At 40.4% G+C, this 18,618-nt stretch overlaps 1 protein-coding gene across 6 annotated transcripts in view; it reads right to left on the bottom strand.

Annotated features, from left to right (window-relative positions):
- SNX25 (sorting nexin 25) overlaps positions 1 to 18,618 on the bottom strand; it is a 142,796-nt gene that overhangs the window by 61,130 nt on the left and 63,048 nt on the right. For all 6 annotated transcript variants that reach the window (XR_013352685.1, XR_013352686.1, XM_077848721.1 and 3 more), the window contains one exon: positions 5,199 to 5,269. Coding sequence is in view for 4 of the 6 variants with exons in the window: in XM_077848721.1 (XP_077704847.1) it covers positions 5,199 to 5,269 (71 nt within the window). In the remaining 2 variants the exon portion in view is untranslated. The remainder of the gene's footprint in view (positions 1 to 5,198; positions 5,270 to 18,618) is intronic.

The following is an 18,618-nucleotide window of genomic DNA, read 5'->3' as shown; positions in this document are numbered from 1 at the left end:
AAACTTGTGCCCACTAGCCCGTGGACTCCAACCTGTACTCATTTCCCATGCCAACTCATCTCATTCTATGCTGATGGCCCAGGTGACCAATAATCTACTTTGTCAGTATAGATGTCCCTGTTTTGAGCATTTCATATAAAGGGAATCACAGAGTATGTGGCCTTTTAAACTGGCTTCTTGCACTTATCATAATGTTTTCAAGGTTCATCTATGTTGTAGCAGGTATTAATACTTTTCTATGAATTTTATGAATCAATTCCTTTTTTAAAAGATATTTATGTATTTATTCATGAGAGACACAGCGAGAGAGAGAGAGGCAGAGACACAGGCTGAGGGAGAAGCAGGCTCCATGCAAGGAGCCTGAAGTGGGACTCACCGGATCCCGGGATCATGCCCTGGACCAAAGGCAGATGCTCAACTGCTGAGCCACCCAGGCATCCCTGAATCAACTCCTTTTTATTGCTGAACGATATGTCATTGTACAGATATTACCACCTCATGTTCGTTGGCCATTTGAGTTGTTTCTACTTTTGGGCTATTATAAATAATGCTACTATAAATATAAACATTCAAGCATTGTGCATGCAGGTTTTCATTTCTCTTAGGTATGTACTTAGGAGTGGAAACCCTAGGTCTCCTGGTAATTCTATGTTTAACATTTTGGAGACCTACCAGACTGTCTTCATCTCCTCCAGCAACATATACAAGTTCTAATTTCTCCACATACTTACCAACACATATTATCAGTTTTTTATGTTAGCCACTCTAGTGGGTGTAAACTGGATCTCCCATTAGCTTTAATTTGCATTTCCCTAGAATCGAATGATGGAGGGCATATTTTCATGTGCTTATTCGCCATTTGAATATGTTCTCTGAGGAGATGTCTATGCAAATCCTTGGCCCATTTTTCAATTGCACGGTCTTTTGATCACTGAGTTGTAGGAGTTCCTTACATATTCTGGATACAATCAGATATATGATTTGAAAATATATTCTCCCATTCAGTCTTTACTTTCTTATAATACATACAAGTTTTTAACTTTTGATGAAATCCAATTTACCTCCCTCCTCCCCCTACTATGCTTTCCTTCATTCTTATACAGACCCACACATTTTGCCAGAGTGCTGATGCCATGGAACCTCTCTGTTGTGGACATGAAGACACACTGTGGCTAAAATCACCTAATGGTTTCAGCTATCCTACTTTTTGCTGAGATTTTATTTCTTACTTTGAGCCCTATTATAGACTTAAAAGAGACTAATTTATTTTTTTAAGATGTATTTTAGAGAGAGAGAGAGAAAAAGAAAGGGGGGTGGGCAGAGGGAGAAGGAGAGAGAGAATCTCAAGCAAACTCCCTGCTGAGCATGGATCCTGATGGGGGGGCTCTATCTCACGACCCTGAGATCATGACTGAACTGAAATCAAGAGTCCAAGATGCTCCACCAACTGAGCCACTCAGGTGCCCAAAGAGACTACTTTAGAAAAGCTAACTACTGGTACCAGAATTAACTCAAAAGAGGAGTAGTGCAGCAAACCTTAATGTGGCCAGAGAGCTTATGGAAAATAAATGTTTCTAGCATTTTCACAAAAAAGTCACTACAATGCTATCTTGAACATGTCAGTTATGCTGCTGTGGGCTGAATTGTGTCCCCCCAAAAGATATGTTGGAAGTCCTAAACCCTGGTACCTGTGAATGTGGCCTTATTTGGAAATAGGGTCTTGGCAGATGTACTCAAGTTTAGATGAGCTCATTTTATTTTTATTTTTTTAAGATTTTATTTATTTATTCATGAGAGACACAGAGACAGGCAGAGGGAAAAGCAGGCTCCCCACAGAGAGCCCAATGCAAGACTTGATCCCAGGACCTTGGGATGAAGACCTGAGCCAAAGGCAGACACTCACCACTGAGCCACCTACTGTGCCCTTGATGAGCTCATTTTAATTAAGGTGGGCCTTAATCCAATATGACTGGTATCTTTATGAGAAAAAAGAGACACTGACACAGGGAGAATGCCATGTAATGATAGAGGCAGGGACTGGAGTGACATGTCTGTCTTCAAGCCCAAGGACTGCTGACAATACCAAGAGCTAAGAGAACAAAGTGGGAGAGCTTCTTCCCTAGAGCATTCAGAAAGAGCATGGCCCTGCTGACACCTTGACTTGGGACTTCTAGCCTCCAGAACTGTGACAGACGCATCTTTTTTTATTTAAGCCAGACAGTTTGCGGTACCTTGCTATGGAAACCCTAGGAAACTAATACATATACTATAATCTAAATACTTAAGTTATAATCAAAATGCAACCAGAATACATCAAATTAATAATACATTCTTAGTAGTTAATTTCTCATTATATGCCTAAAACATGCATACATTCTTGTGCTAAATGTTCATGTTAAACACCAAGTATGTAATAAGACTAATCTTAACAGTTTATCTTTGCAAAGAGCAAGAAGACTAAAATGCATTTCAGTATTATACTCTGTGGACATGATGATAATCACTGCTAACCAGTGACCTCAGAGAAGGAAATCAGTCTCCTCTGTTTTCTGTCCCAAAGCAAAATAGCGCCAAGGCTCCAAGAGAGCTCAGCTTGTCTGCCTTTTCCCCAATGCTTGGGAGGAGGAGGCCAGGATACTCAAGACAGTTGAGAGCAGCTCAAATGGCAAATGGAAGCATGAAAGGAAGAAGTGTCACTGACAATGTTTAATAACAACATATGGGCTTATCTGAGCTCACCTCCCATTCTCAAATTCATGAAGTCCTAACCTCCAGTACCTTGGAATGACTGTACTTAGAGACGGGGGTCTTCACAGTGGTGATTAAGTTGAAATGGAGACATTAGGGGTACCTGGGTGGTTCAGTTAAGCATCTGCCTTGGGCTCAGGGCATGATCTCAGGGTCCTGTGATCAAGCCCCACATTGGGCTCTTTGTTCAACAGGGAGTTGGCCTCTCCCTCTCCGCCTCTCTCATGCATGCACTCTCTCTGAAGTAAATAAATCTTTAAAAAAACTTTTAATTAAAAAATAAATAAAATGGGGCCATTAGTGTGGACCCTCATCCAATATGACTGGTGTCCTTGCAAGAACAGGAGATTTAGACAAAGACCTGGGCAGAGGGAAGACAATATGAAGACATAGAGAGAAAGCCAACTATAAGCCAAGGAAAGAGGCTGAAACAGACCTCTCCCTCACAGTCCTCAGGAGGGACCAACCCTGCCAACACCTTGGACACCTTGATCTCAGACTTCCAGGCTCCAGAATTGTGTGAAAATAAAGTTCTATTGTCTAAGCCACTTAGTCTGTGCTACTTTGTTATCACAGCCCTAGTGAACTAATACACCACAAATAAGGAAAGGGATCTCTGACTAAACTCACATAACAAGGAAGAACACTGAGGAAAGATAATGGTGGCAACTAGAATTCTCTAATATCCTCTTTAAAATATGTCTAAAATGAAGCATCTTCTCTGCAGGAAGAGTAAGAAAAAAGGAGAGAAACAGAGCCCACAGTCTTGCAGGAATCAATAAGATCACAACCTCCTTTGCTCAAAAGCCTCTGAAGTTACTTCCTTCCTTATGCTGACTAAAAGCCAAAGTCCCAGCTGTACCAGTAAGGCCCTTCAGAATGGGGTCCTGTGCCACCTCTGATCTTCCCCATTTCACCCCTTTCCAGCCACACAGGGAACTCAAGCAAACTCCGCATGCTTCTGTCCCGGAGTTTTATACCTGTCCTTCCACAAACACCCTCAAGCCCCTAGGTCTTTGCTCCCAGGTCACCAAGTAGGTGAGGTCTTCTCCAATGGCCCTATCTGAATGCAAATCTTCCTCCCCCTCCAGTGAGCCAGCTGTCCCTTCCATACACCCCATATCTCACAGCTTTCTTTTTCTTCAGGGTACATATCACCATCTAAAATGTTTATTTGATTTGTTCTTTGTCTGAGTGCCTCCCAATCTCATTTAGGGGCATGAATGCAGAGATTTTGTTTTGTCCAGTCCTATATCATCATCACCTCATCAGTGTTGAGTGACCATTTTTTTAATGAACAAATTTGTACAATCTTCCTTACTGGGCAGAGATTAAGAATTAGTGTCTCTCCCTAGTCTGTACCTTCACCTCCTTTATACCCAGCTCCTACCTCAGTCAGTGACTCAGACACAAGGAATAGTCCCCAGGCCAAGCTTCCTCTTGCCTTTGCATCATTTAGAAATCTGGGGATACATTTTGAGGCTCTAGCCCAACTCTTCCTTTTTTTAACACTCTGATGGGACTTGAATGGGCCTGGAGATTTTCATGGAAAGGCTAGTCTACAGGGTAGGTGTTTACTGCCTCTCAGCTATGAAGCAAGACCTGCAATCTAGACTATGATATGGCCTTCGACTTCATATATGAGAGGGGGATATATATGCTAGCCCCAGGCCAACTATGAGTGTGTTGAGAGCAGCTTCACACCTTAATTATTCCTCATTATCATGCCTGGTTAAAAGTCTTAATTTAAGAGTAACAGATGGGGGTGCCTGGGTGGCTCAGTTGGTTAAGCATCTGCCTTTGGCTCAGGCTGTGATCCCAGGATCTTGGGATCAAGCCTTCTGTTGGGCTCCCTGCTCAGTGGGGAGACTGCTTCTCCTCCCTGCCGCTCTACGTGTGCATGTGCATGCTCTCTCTGTCAATTATTTTTTTCTGTCAATTAAATAAATAAAATCTTTTACAAAAAATGAAGGAACCAAATGGGGGGGGGAATAGAACTTTTTTTTAATGTAGAAGGAGGAAAGAAGTTATTCACAACACAAATCTTAACTAAAGGGAAAGGTTAAGAAGATTATGAAATATCGATTCAATTGGAGTCCTTTATCAAGATGTTTCAAGTTAGAAATATTAATGAATATTACGATTAAATTTTAATGAGGAAAAAAACTGTAAAATCATGCTTACTTTAAAAACAGCAGCACTATGTACCCAATGATTTCAGTCTTTGAAAAATTATGACTACAGATGAATAAAGTTTAAAGAAACACACAAAGGTTTTTGTTAGCATGAATTTATGTTTACTTTCTCTAATGCTGCTGTTATACTATTAGTTTAATAAAATGAAAATATTTAAATATAAGCCAGAAGAATGCTCATACTTGCTAACACACTGACTGAGGACAGACTCAGAATCTCTAGAACGTATGTGAAGAAAACAAATCGGTTCTTACCTTTGTGCCTCTTCAGCTGGGGAAAACTGCTAATTGTAGTTGCTTGGATTATTTCTACTACAATTTGATACCTGATATTGAAAGAGAGAGAAGAAAAGATCGAATAGTTAGAAAATACTATTTTCAGTGATACCTTTTAGATTGCATATTGTACTAATCAAATAAAACACAGGAACTATAAATCCTGCCGAAGTATTATTAAAGCCATCTATCATGGATTAAGTACCTCCAACAGGCCAGGTGCTGTGCCATGGGCTGAGGCCTTCGTGTAAAACCATGAACTCACCCCCACTCTGTCCCTTATACCAGATGCATCACCACCTGCCCCTTCTCTGAAGACAGAAAACTTGAAGGTTACACTCAACTCTTCCTCCTCTTTCACCACCCCCCCACCACCACCACCCTCCTCTCCCTGCATGATAACTACAGCCTGTTGATTCTACCTTCTAAATCTGGACTGTCTGGAAGAGTGACCTTGAGCCACATGTAGCTACCTAACTAAAATTTTAGATCCTCAGGTGTACTACCCACATTTGAAGTGCTCAGCGGCCAGATGCACTTCACAGACCATACTGACCAGTGCAAACAGAACACTTTCATCCTTGCAGAAAGTTCTGTTGGATGGTTCTGTCCATCCACAGAAAGTTAAGAACCACTGGAGTAGAGCTTTTTTTGCAACGGGTTTGCTGCCAGAACACAGGTGTGAAAACCACTGCTAAATCTATACCAAAATGGGAAAGGAAAAGACTCAATCAACATGGTCATCGCTGAACATGCAGGTTCAGGCTGGTCTCCCACTACTGGTCATCTGATCTACAAATGTGGTGGGATCGACAAAAGAACTATTGAGAGATTTGAGAAGGAGGCAACTGAGATGGGAAAGGGCTCTTTCCAGGATGTCTGGGTCTGGCTAAACTGAAAGCTGAACATGAATGTGGTATCACCACTGATATCTCCCTGTGGAAATTCAAGACCAGCAAGTATGTGACCATCATTGATGCCCCAGGATACACAGACTTTATCAAAAACATGATTCCAGACACATCTCAGGCTGACTGTGCTGTCCTGATTGTTGCTGCTGGTACTGGTGAATTTGAGGCAGGTATCTCCAAGAATGGGCAGACCTGTGAGCATGCCCTTCTGGCTTGCACACTGGGTGAAAACAACTAACTTTTTGTGTTAGCCAAATGGAGTCCACTGAGCCACCCTACAGCCAGAAGAGATATGAGGAAACCATTAAGGAAGTCGGCACCTACATTAAGAAAGCTGGCTACAACCCCAACACAGTACCATTTGTGCCAATTTCTAGTTGGAACGGTGACAACATGCTGGAGCCAAGCGTTGACATGTTTTGGTTCAAGGGATGGAAAGTCACCTGTAAAGATGAAACTGTAGTGGAACCACACTGCTTGAAGCTCTGGATTGCATCCTGCCACCATCTTGTCCAAATAATAAGCTCATGTGTCTGCCCCTCAAGGACATCTACAAAATTGGTGGTATTGGTTACCATCCCTGTGGGCAGAGTCAAGACTGGTGTTCTTAAATGCGGCATGGTGGTCACCCTACTCCAGTCCATGTTATAACTGAAGTGAAGTCTGTTGAAGTGCACCATGAAGCTTTGAGTGAGGTCCTTCCTGGGGACAATGTGGACTTCCATGTCAAGAACGTATCTGTCAAAGATGTTCATTGTGACAACATGGCAGGTGACAGCAAAAATGACCTATCAATGGAATCAGCTGTCTTCACAGCTCAGGTGATTATCCTGAACCACACAAGCCAAATCAGTGCTGGATATGCACCTGTGCTGGATTGTCATCCAGCTCACGTTGCTTCCAAGTCTGCTGAGCTGAAGGAGAAGATAGGTCATTGTTCTGGATAAAAGCTGGAAGATGGTCCCAAGTTCTTGAAATCTGGTGATGCTGCTGTTGAAATGGTTCCTGACAAGCCTGTGTGTGTTGAGAGATTCTCTAACTATCTTCCTCTGGGTCATTTTGCTGTTCATGACATGAGACAGTTGCTGTGGGTGTCATCAAAGCAATGGACAAGGGCAGCACGGGTGGCTCAGCAGTTTAGCACCACCTTCGGCCCAGGGCGTGATCCTGGAGACCCAGAATCGAGTCCCACGTCGGGCTCCCTGCATGGAGCCTGCTTCTCTCTCTGCCTGTGTCTCTGCCTCTCTCTCTCTCTCTGTGTCTCTCTCATGAACAAATAAATTTTTTTTTTTAAAAAAAGCAATGGACAAGGTGGCAGGTGGAGCTGGCAAGGTCACCAAGTCTGCCCAGAAAACTCAAAGGCTAAATGATTATTATCCCTAATACCTGTCACTCCAGTCTTAATCAGCGGTGGAAGAATTGGTCTCAGAACTATGTGTCAATTGGTCATTTAATAGTAAAAGACTGGTTAATAATAACGATGCATCATAAAACCTTCAGAAGGAAAGGAAAATGTTTTGTGGGCCATTTGTCTTTGTGTGTGTGCGTGTGGCAGTTTTAAGTTATTAGTTCTTAACATCAGTACTTTTTAGAAGAAACAATTTGACCAAAAATCTGTCACAGAATTTTGAGAGTTATTAAAAGTTTAATATGAGAAAAAAAAAACCCACTGGAGTAGAGTACCACGTATATGTATGTGTAACTGAAAACACCTCTGAGGGAGGTGACTGGGTGGCTCAGTGTCTAAGTGTCTGCCTTCGGTTCAGGTCATGATCCCAGAGTCCTGGAACTGAGCCCCACATCAGGGAGTCTGCTTCTCCCTCTCCCTCTGCCCCTCCCCTGCTCGTTCTCTCTGTCAAATGAATAAATTAAAATCTTTAAAGATAAGAAACCCACCTCTGAGTCAGGAAAAATAAAAGTGTACATTCTAAGTGCTGGGTATAATCCTAGAGTTATGGCTATTTTGAGCTGGGCTTTATAAACCCAAGTTCTTTTTTTTTTTTAATTTTTTATTTATTTATGATAGTCACAGAGAGAGAGAGAGAGAGAGAGAGAGAGAGGCAGAGACATAGGCAGAGGGAGAAGCAGGCTCCATGCACCGGGAGCCCGATGTGGGATTCGATCCCGGGTCTCCAGGATCACGCCCTGGGCCAAAGGCAGGCGCCAAACCGCTGCACCACCCAGGGATCCCTAAACCCAAGTTCTTAAGAGCCATACAATGGTTATTAAGTATTGCCCTAATCAAAATCCTCTAGCCTGAATGTTTCTAAGCCCTTCATTATATTGACTAAGAGTCTGCCCATGATAAAGCTATTCAATATTAATTCATACTCTGCTAAACATTAACTTTGTAGCATCCTAAGGTTTAATGCCATATTTGGCTGGCTTGATACATTATTTTGCTTTTCAACTAAAACCCAAATGGACAGACATAAATTCATCATAGTCGTAGCTATTCATGGACTCCTCACAAATTCACATCTTTTTATTCATCCACTTGTATGATAAAAATATCAATGCTCCCCTCTCACCACCTCAAAGAAAAGGCTGTTAGAAGCATTGTCAGCATGTCACCTGGAGATTGTGGCCAACATTGCTGGTTGCCAACATTCTTCTTCTCTTTCTTCCTCACAAACCAAATCATTTTTATCAGGGAAAGCAACACACTCAGCTAAAAATGCTAACCTTCTCCCTAGCAGTTAGGGATAACCTGATAAACATTTGACCCTTGAAAAAATGTGAGGGTTAGAGGTGCCCGTGTCCTCAAGCCCTTGAAAATCCATAAATAACTTTGACTCCTCAAAAACTTCACTACTAATAGCCTACTGTGGACAAGCAGCCTTAATAATGACATAAGCAGTTGAGGCACACATACACTGTATTATATGCTGTATTCTTATAATAGAGCTAGAGAAAAGAAAATGTTAAGCAAATCATAAGGAAGAGAAAATACATTTGCAGTATTGTACCTATCGAAAAAACCTGCAACAGTTCAGATCTGTGTTGTTCAAGGGTCAATTGTAGTTTTAGCTAATGAGAAAAGAGCAGAATTGCTGGCTGTGGATTCCAGGAAAGCATTCTAAAGGGACAGGCTCCACAAAAAAGCCCTTTCAATCTCTTGTCCTTGCCTTTCCTCCATTTTCCTGCATGAAACAGGATGAAGTCACAGCAGCCAAGAGGATGAAAGCCACAAGCAAAGATGGTGACATTAGTAGACAGGAGTTTAAATCTCCAGTGACATCACTGAACCATCATAACACCCCCAGGTTACCTATCCTATGATGTCTCATTACATGAGGAAAATCAATCCCTAACTTTGTTTAACACATTGTAAGTCAACTTTTCTCATGGCCAAGTGCCATCCCAACTGATAGCTCCCTGAAGACTCCATATATCAAGAATGGCTAAATACACCCTCAGCAATGTTTTCCAAATGGGAATCTAGCTAGAACATTATATGATAAATAAAGATTTCTGATGAAACTGCCTTCATTCCTCCAAATAATGGTAAAGCACAATAGCTTCCTAGGTGCTTTTTCTTTCGTTACTGAATGGATGAGGAAACAGCTTAGAAGAAGCATACACAAACCTGGGACCATCAAAGTCTAACTCTCCCTGAGTCTTAAATTTAACCCTGGAATTCAGTTCTATGAGCAGAAAGTACTGGCTTTTCATTCAAGTGCAGCACATGTCTGTGTCCAAACTCATCCTTGTCATTGCCATTGGGATGACCTGCAAATAAACAATGTCTTTTCATGCAGCAATCCCCATCTCAGGAACTTATCATAAGGTTTAATAGAAACAACAACAAAAACACTTATACATGCTTATTATAGCAACTTCTACCAAGAAAAGCAATAATCTATGTGATCAATATGCTTTCATGAAATGTTTGTTAATCATTTCCTATGTTCTAGACGCTTAGGAATGAACAGCACTAAAATGGTCTCTGCTTTCAGAAAGCACTGGGGATACAGAAGACTAAGGGGGAAAACAGTCAATAATATTTATCATTATAAAAACTACATAAATATAGATTTTAATGATAGATTTTAAGATGCAAAATGTTATGTACACTCGTGAATTCAGATATGTAAATATGTAGGTAAAGGAACCAGGGCTACAGTGCAAAATAGAGACAAAGGAAAATGAAGGGCAACCCTATTAAAAGGGTAGAATTAGGAGTCATTTTAAAACATTTTCCAAACTGTTTCTATATATCTACCTCCATGCCTGCCTACCTATCTCTACCTGTCCAAACTAAACCTACCTTGTGCAACACACCATACGATTTCTTTACCTCGCCATTTCTGCACCAACCTCTGTTTTTCTAGGCTCAAAATCCTATCTTAGAGATCTTCCCCAACAGTAAATATCAGTCTCAAAGCTCTATTGACTTGTCCTTTGAATCTCTAAGTTCCTTTCTTTTCCATTTGTCACCAAACCTTTTCACATGTGGGCCACTGCACTAGCTAGATAGCCTAATTGCCTTCTGGACTTCAATCCTTCCTCCCAAACCACCAGGAGCATGCCTGTCAAAACATTCCTAAAAGACCACAGTCATCTCCTCTCTCCATTGCTCAACACTTCCAGTGACCTCCCCAAACCAATGACTCTATATTCCAGCCTGCAGTCAACTCTGCAACTTGGCACCATCCCTCTTATCCAACCCAACTTCTTTTTCTCCTCCATATAAACATGGACTGAACCAGGTCAGCTTCTTTCCCCCACTCTAAGTTTTTATTTAAATTCCACTTAGTTAACATACAGTGTAATATTAGTATCAAGTGCAGAATTTCAGGTATAGAATAATCACTTACATATAACACCTGGTGCTTAACACAATAGGTACTCTCCTTAATCTCCATCACCTATTTAACCATCCCCACCCAACCACTGCCCCTCCAGTAGCTATTAGTTTGTTTTCTATAGTTGAGAGTCTGTTTCTTGGTTTGCCTCTCTCTTCCCCTGCTATGTTCACTTGTTTCATTTCATAAATTCCACATAAAATTGAAATCATATGGTATTTGTCTTTCTCTGACTTATTTTGCTTAGCATAATACCCTCTAGCTCCATCCACATGGTTGTGAATGACAAGATTTCATTCCTTTTGGTGGCTGAGTAATATTCCATTATATATGTATATGTTATATGGATATATTTATCCACTCATCAGTCAATGGACATTTGGGCTCTTACCATATTTTGGTTATTGTAGATAATGTAGATAATGTTGCTATTAACATTGAGGGGCTTATGTCCCTGTATTTTTGTATCCTTTGGTAAATACCTAGTAGTGCAATTGCTAGGTCATATGGTATTTCTATTTTTAACTTTTTAAGGAACCTCCATACTGTTTTCTATAGTGGCTGTACCAGTTTGCAACAGTGTAAAAGAGAGTTTCCTTTCTCTGCATCTTGGCCAACACCTTTTGTTTCCTGGGTTAATTTTATCCACTCAACCAGGGCAGTTTCTATACTCCCCTCCCAAAACTACAGCCACTTTCTAGGCTTTTGGCTCATGCTGTTTCCCTCTGGAAACAATCTCCCTACTTGTCCACCTAACGAGGTCTTATATATAGTACTTCTTCCTTCTAGTTCACATTAATATTTCTCTTCTCTGAAATCCTAAATTACTTCTGCTCCACAACAGTACCTATTTATCTACTATTTTATATTGCTGTTTTAAAGAGTCACATTTCCACAGAGTGCTGTGCACTTGTGAAATGGTACGTCCAGTCCTTTCAGGGCCTAAACTTCTCTAAGAAATAACACCTGAGCCTAAGAGAAGCTTGTGGCTTTATCCATAGAAAGATATGCTACCTTTTTTGTCCCCAACTAAATCATGAGCCTCTTGAAGACTGGGATGGTGTCTTATATTCTCCTACAGGATCTAGATTGGCACTAAACATGTAAGAGGCACTCAGTACTATGGACCAAATGTTGAAGCCTAATCCCCAGTGAGATGATATTGGAGATGAGACCTTGGGAAGGTGATTAGCCCTTGTGGGTAGTGCCCTTAAAATGATTAAGACTGCCTTTAAAAATACAGACCTCAGAGAGCTCTTTCCATTTTGTGAGGTTACAGCAAGAAGGAGGCCTTCTATAAACCAGGAAGTGGGCCCTCACCAGACACCCAATAGCCAATTCCTTGGTCTTGAACTTGTCAGCCTCCAGAACTGTGAGTAATAAACGTCTGTTGTTTAAGCCACCCAGCCTGTAGTATGGCCCGAACTAAGACAAGAAGCTAACTTTAATATACAAGAACATCTGTAAAACTAAACAGGTACAAATAATATTCTGAACAATCTGTTCTTTTGATACTCTTAGTGATTCATGATCTCGAAACAAATGAGTCATTAATGGTACTGAAGAAACACGCTATTCGAATGAAGGGTTAAATTTCTTAAATGAATCCAAAAAATTATTATGAAATACCCAGTTAACCTTTATACAGATTCCTCTCACTCAGTACCAGGGAACTGTCTAGATACTTTCTCTCATTTAATCCTCATAATAGGTATTGTAATTATCCCCACATTACAGGAGAAGAAATTATCCAGGTGGATTAAGAAATCTATACAAAGTCCCACTGCTTTTAAGTACTTGAGCCAAAATGATAACCTCGGCTGCTGGATTCTAAAGTTCATGCTCTTAAACACTTTCCAGCTACCCTAAAAAGTCAATATGAATTAATGTTTATCTTGTCTCAGGCCCTTCCAAGGATACAAGCATGGCCAATGCCAGATCATCTTTGTAGTCTCACAGCCTTCTATATCCCTCTTGGATACCATTTTCCTGCCAAACCAGACTACATGCAATACCCCAACACACACTCAGCTCTTTCCTGACCCCCAGCCTCTGCTCTATTTCTTCTCCCTCTTACACACAATCTCTGCCCCTTATCTGCTGAAATAGTATTTACTTCTAAATACTTAGTTCATAGCATTCCTCTCTCAGGGTTCTCAGATTCCGCTCTTCTACAAAATAAAGTATTTGCTCCTACCCACTTCTTTAGCAATCTGCACTCCACTTCTGATCTTAATCTCTTGCTTCATACTTAGCGATTTATACCCACATGAGTCTCCTATGTTGGATGGACTACCTCGACAACAGAGTAAATCTAAGGTGCCGACACCAATTCATCTTTTACATATGCAAGCCCTCCTCATGGTGCTTTGCACAGAATAGGCATCTGAAGATGATAATTGAATTTGTAAAATTCAACTTTGCTTGATACCAAAAGACAACGTGGGAAATGAGCAACTTTAATTCTCAATAAAAGTTCACAACATACAGCTGACCTTTGAATAAAATGGGTTTGAATTATGTGGGTCCAACTGTATGGAGATCTTTTTTGATACAGTATCATAAGTGTGTTTTCTTTTCTTTATCACTTTAATATTTTCTTCTCTTTAGCTCATTTGTAAGAATATGGTACGTAATACATATCACATACAAAATATATGTTAACTGTAGAAGCTATTGGTAAAGCTGCCAGTCAATAGTAGGCCATTAATAATTAAGTTTTAGGGGAGTTCAAGTTATAAGCGGATTTCTGACGGCACAGGGAATTAGCATCCCAACCCAATGTTTTTCATCAGGTTGACTGTACATCTAAATGCTGGTTATCCTTGGTAGCAAGCTTGCTAGTTCTCCAGAAGCCAGCTCTTCAAGGATAATCAGCACTCACTCGGCTTTCTTCATCCAGAGGAGTGCATGGTATTGCTGGTGCTGAGTTGGGTTCAAGAACCTGAAGGACTGATGTTTGTGAACATTCTCCGGATCGAAGTGCACAGGTATAACATGTGTTCTTCCAAAATGATAATGTAAACTCCAATATTAAGAGGAAGCCACTAACAAGAATTTGCCTATTTTCCAGCTATGGCAAGATCTTACTGCCAGTAGCTCTTATCCCAGGGCAAGGTCACATGAAGATAATTGTCTCTTGCACAAGTTACCACCTCACTTCTCTTTAGTTCTCAACACTTAACTATGTTAATAAAAACTCAGAGCAGGTTTTTACTTTGGAATTCTTCCCACTATCTCAAACTCACCTGAAATGCCACAAAATTAGTCTTCAAAATAATCACCTCAGAAATATATACATTTATCGCCTTTTACTGTCAACTGTTCAGAACAATATGGAATTCTGTTAGAATTGACTTCTAAGTTATTTATACAAACACCCCCAAATATCAGCAGCCTCATTTCACTAGACACACCTTACACAAATTCTTTAAAAATTACTATTTTAGGGGTACCTGGGTGGCTCAGTGGTTTAGCGTCTGCCTTCGGCTCAGGGTGTGATCCCAGGGTCCTGGGATCAAGTCTCACATTGAGTTCCCTGTGGGAAGCCTACTTTTTCCTCTACCTATGTCTCTGCCTCTCTCTGTGTCTCTCATGAATAAATAAAAAAAAAAAATTTTTTTAAATTACTATCTTAGAGCTGGCCTTGGGTGTGCACATGCTGGAATGTTTTAGGAGAGTCAAAAGCTGAATAAATCCTAGTCTTAAGTGTACAATATGGTAAATATTTTAATATAGGTTTTATACTAAAATTAGCAATTATAGGGATGCCTGAGTGGCTCGGCAGGTTAAGTGTCCTGACTCTTGATTTTGGCTCAGGTCATGATCTCACGATCATGATATCAAGTATCACATCAGGCTCCACATCCAGCACAGAGTGTGCTTGAGATTCTCTCCCTCTCCCTCTGTCCCTCCTCCACTCACACACACTCTCTAAAAAATAAATAAAATTAGTAATAATATATTACAGATTAGAATACCACATACATAAAAAAGGTTTTTAAAAAATTTAAAACTTAAAACTAATGGTTTCAAAGTGGCTACAGTCTTCAGTGTGCTAGGTTAGGGATAATGTTTTCATTTAGAGGGACTTTAGTTACAGCATTTGAAAAGATATAAAGTCAGGGTGATTTCAGCTGGGTACACTAAAGCTGTTTCCCAGCTAAGTGTAGCAGAGTAGTTAGGCACGCGGGCTCTGACACCAAGTGGCCTGTGTTTAAATCCCGCTTCCAACACTTACTGTGTCACCCTGAAAAAAATTACTTAAGCTTTCTAAAACTCCAGAGTCCTCATTTGTAAAAAGAAGAGTAACAGTGTTGTTCCACATAGGACTGCCAGGAAGATTAAATGAGATAGCACCTTCAAAATTGGAATAGTGCCTGACCCAGTGAGAGTTTAATAAATATTAACTCATATTTGTCTCAACACCGCTGTTGGTTGACCCTTTAGATATGCAGCATTTAATGAGATCATGTGTATGCGTGTTTGTAAATATATATGCAAAATTTTAAAGTAGCCTTACTTCTCTCCCGATTGTAAAAGTGTCTCAACCTAATCAATCTAAGGCCACCAAGGTCACTTAAGTCCAACAAAATCAGGCTTATTGACTCATTTAAATAAGCATGAAGAAACATGGGTTATCTCTCCAAAGGAAAAGACAGTTTCTATGGGATTCTGGGGAAGAGTGGAGTGTACATGAAATTTAAATGAAGCAGCATGGTGACAGGTTCAAAGCAGAGCTGTGTAAACTGTCAATTTCCCATAGATCCAGGGTCTCATTTTCCCGGAAAGTACACACTTACGATAAACATGGAATGGTTAGTCCAGAATACTGTCATCTGTAGCTCTACATCTGACTTAGACACGAGGAGGCTTCTCTGTGTCAAAGTGATTGAAACCCTCCAGGCAAGAAATAGGATATGTCACTTTTAACAACATAATTTCAAAGAGCAAAACCTAAGATGTTAGAAGGCAAAGTTTCTTAGTGAGTAAGAACGCAGTAGTCATTCAAAGAAGGCTATCATTATGACATTTTAAAGCTGTTATGTATACTTAGAAAAAAAATAGTTTCCTGTTATCTTTGTAGCTGGCTTTACTATCTGTTATTCTAACCTGATGAGGCTGGGTAGATTTTCTCAGGCTGAACCCATTTTTACTTTCTCTAAAGTAACTTACATTCTTTGAAGAAAATGGGAAAATACACACAGCATGACATTCAAAGTCAATCACAATTAACTTTTGGTAAGTATTTACAGACTTTTAAAAAATATTTTTATTTATTTATTCATGAGAGACACAGAGAGAGGGAGGGAAGCAGAGACACAGGCAGAGGGAGAAGCAGGCTCTGTGCAAGGAGTCTGATATGGAATTCGATCCTGGGACTCCAGGATCATGCCCTGGGCCGAAGGTAGGCGCTAAACCGCTGAGCCACCCAGGGATCCCCGGACTTATCTTCAAACAAATTTTTTTTGTTGTTTCATAAGACTAGATTTATGCTATAAAAGGCCTTAGAGTCTTTTCAATGTATACCATCTTCCAGTATTATTAAACACTCTGATGTAACACGATTGTTAAGTGTCACCCCATTGTACAGATGTGTCACCTTTTTTTTTTCACTAAACCCTAATTTGTTAGCCATTCCATTATTTCAAGCTTGTCTCTATTTTATATATCTCTATTATATATATATTTCTAAAGATTTTTATTTATTTATTCATGATAGACACAGAGAAAGAAAGAGAGAGAGGCAGGGACACAGGCAGAGGGAAAAGCAGGCTCCATGCAGGGAGCCCGAGGTGGGACTCGATCCCAGGACTCCAGGATCGTGCCCTGGGCCAAAGGCAGGCGCCAAACCGCTGAGGCACCCAGGGATCCCCAAGTTTGTCTCTATTTTAAATAAAATTGCAAGAAACATTCGTGGAGAAATCTTCACATGTTCATGATTATTTCCTTAAAATAAACTCTTATGAATAATAACTATCAAAAAGAAGGCACATTTTGAGCTCTGCTCTCCATATTATAAATCTGTGCTACAGAAAGGCAGTAATTCATACCCCTCCCAGCGGGACATGAAGTTGTCTGTTTTCCTACATCCTTGCCAACCCTGGGTGTCAGATTTTTAATCTTCACCAATATTGTAGACCAAAAAAAGTCCTTCATTTTAGTTTTTATGTTTGAGTATTACTGAGGATAACAACAGGTTCTGAGCTATCTTCTCACGGGGTGTGTTTAATGCTATTAAGCAGGAAGTGCCAGGGAGCTGTAGCACAAACCAGGGAATCACTCTGTCGGGACTCAGAGTCGTCAGAGGTTCTGTCCACTAACAGGGCTTTTAGACCAATGTTCCAGTTTTCTAGTGTATAGAAGGCACCTGATTCCACAGGCTTCCTAACCTTTTCCATTTCTGGCACATACTGCAAATGATATATTTGAACAGAACACGTAATCAGATCCCAGGTCCTACCCAACCACCTAGAGGGCTGAGGAAGCCTCTATCTTTACACACCTGCACACTATATTTGAGTCACACCAGTAAGTTCTGGACCAGAGCAGCCTGAGGTACACCGAACTTACATACACTCACATATACAATCATGCTATTTATATAAAAAAATAACCTGGAAAACACCAAGTATTAACAGTTGCCATGTGTCTTCTATTTTCTCCATCTTGTTTATATCTTTAAATTTTCCTAAAATAACATGTTACCATATATTCATTTTCTAGTTCCCAGAAGTCCGTGGAAATTACATGTTACAAAAGCAATCAAAGCTGTGTCACCACTAGATAGCTAGCTAGCTGGTGTCCTTCAGCTAACCTCAAGAAAGCCAAAATTTTTCCTCTCTGCTACCTGCACCTCATTTTTATTAGTGTTCCTCATATTTTTATATCAGCTATTATTATCACCATAAACTATTTATTTATAGGCCAATATGTACCACCAATGCTGTTATATTCCATTCTCAATTCTCGCCTAAAGCATTTTCATTCAGAATGTTTACTGAATATCATCTTTAGTTGCCTGGTTTTATGTTCTGTATTGAAAATGTCCCAATGACTTTCTTATATACTTTAAGTGAAGTTTTTCTGACGTAAGAGATTGTGTTGCCTCATCTCATCCACTAACCCTATTCAAGTCAGGATCTGAGAATTCTGTTGCCTTCCGCTGCTCACAGTATATTTTTAGCTCTTTATTGGGAGCCTAGCATGTCTGTCCTCAGAACTGTTTTGATGCATCTCATTTAATTATCTCAATAGCCTTATGAAATAGGAACTATTTTCTCCATTTTACAGTTAAAACAGAGGCTCAGAGTTTATGTGACTCGCCAAGGCCACACCGCCTGTAAGCAGGTGAGCCAAGTACAAGCCAGGTCTGTGAAATCCAGGCCTGACTCGAGCCCAGGGCTGTGGGTAGAGTGTACTTTAGATGCTAGACTAGTCGCTATAGGGTGACTTATGTTGTTTTTTGGGTTTTGTTGCTGTTGTTGTTTCTTTTTTAAAGATTTTACTTATTTATTCATGAGAAACAGAGAGAGAGGCAGAGACACAGGTAGAGAAAAGCAGGCTCCCTGTGGGGAGCCTGATGCAGGACTCAATTCCAGGACCACAGGATCATGACCTGAACCAAAGGCAGATGCTTAACCACTGAGCCATCCAGATGCCCCATTATGTTGTTAACCC

This window comes from Canis aureus, chromosome 15 (assembly GCF_053574225.1).
Source record: "Canis aureus isolate CA01 chromosome 15, VMU_Caureus_v.1.0, whole genome shotgun sequence".
Lineage (NCBI taxonomy): Eukaryota > Metazoa > Chordata > Mammalia > Carnivora > Canidae > Canis > Canis aureus.
The sequence above is the reverse complement of the archived record's forward strand: the minus strand, read 5'-3'. Positions and strand labels throughout refer to the sequence as shown.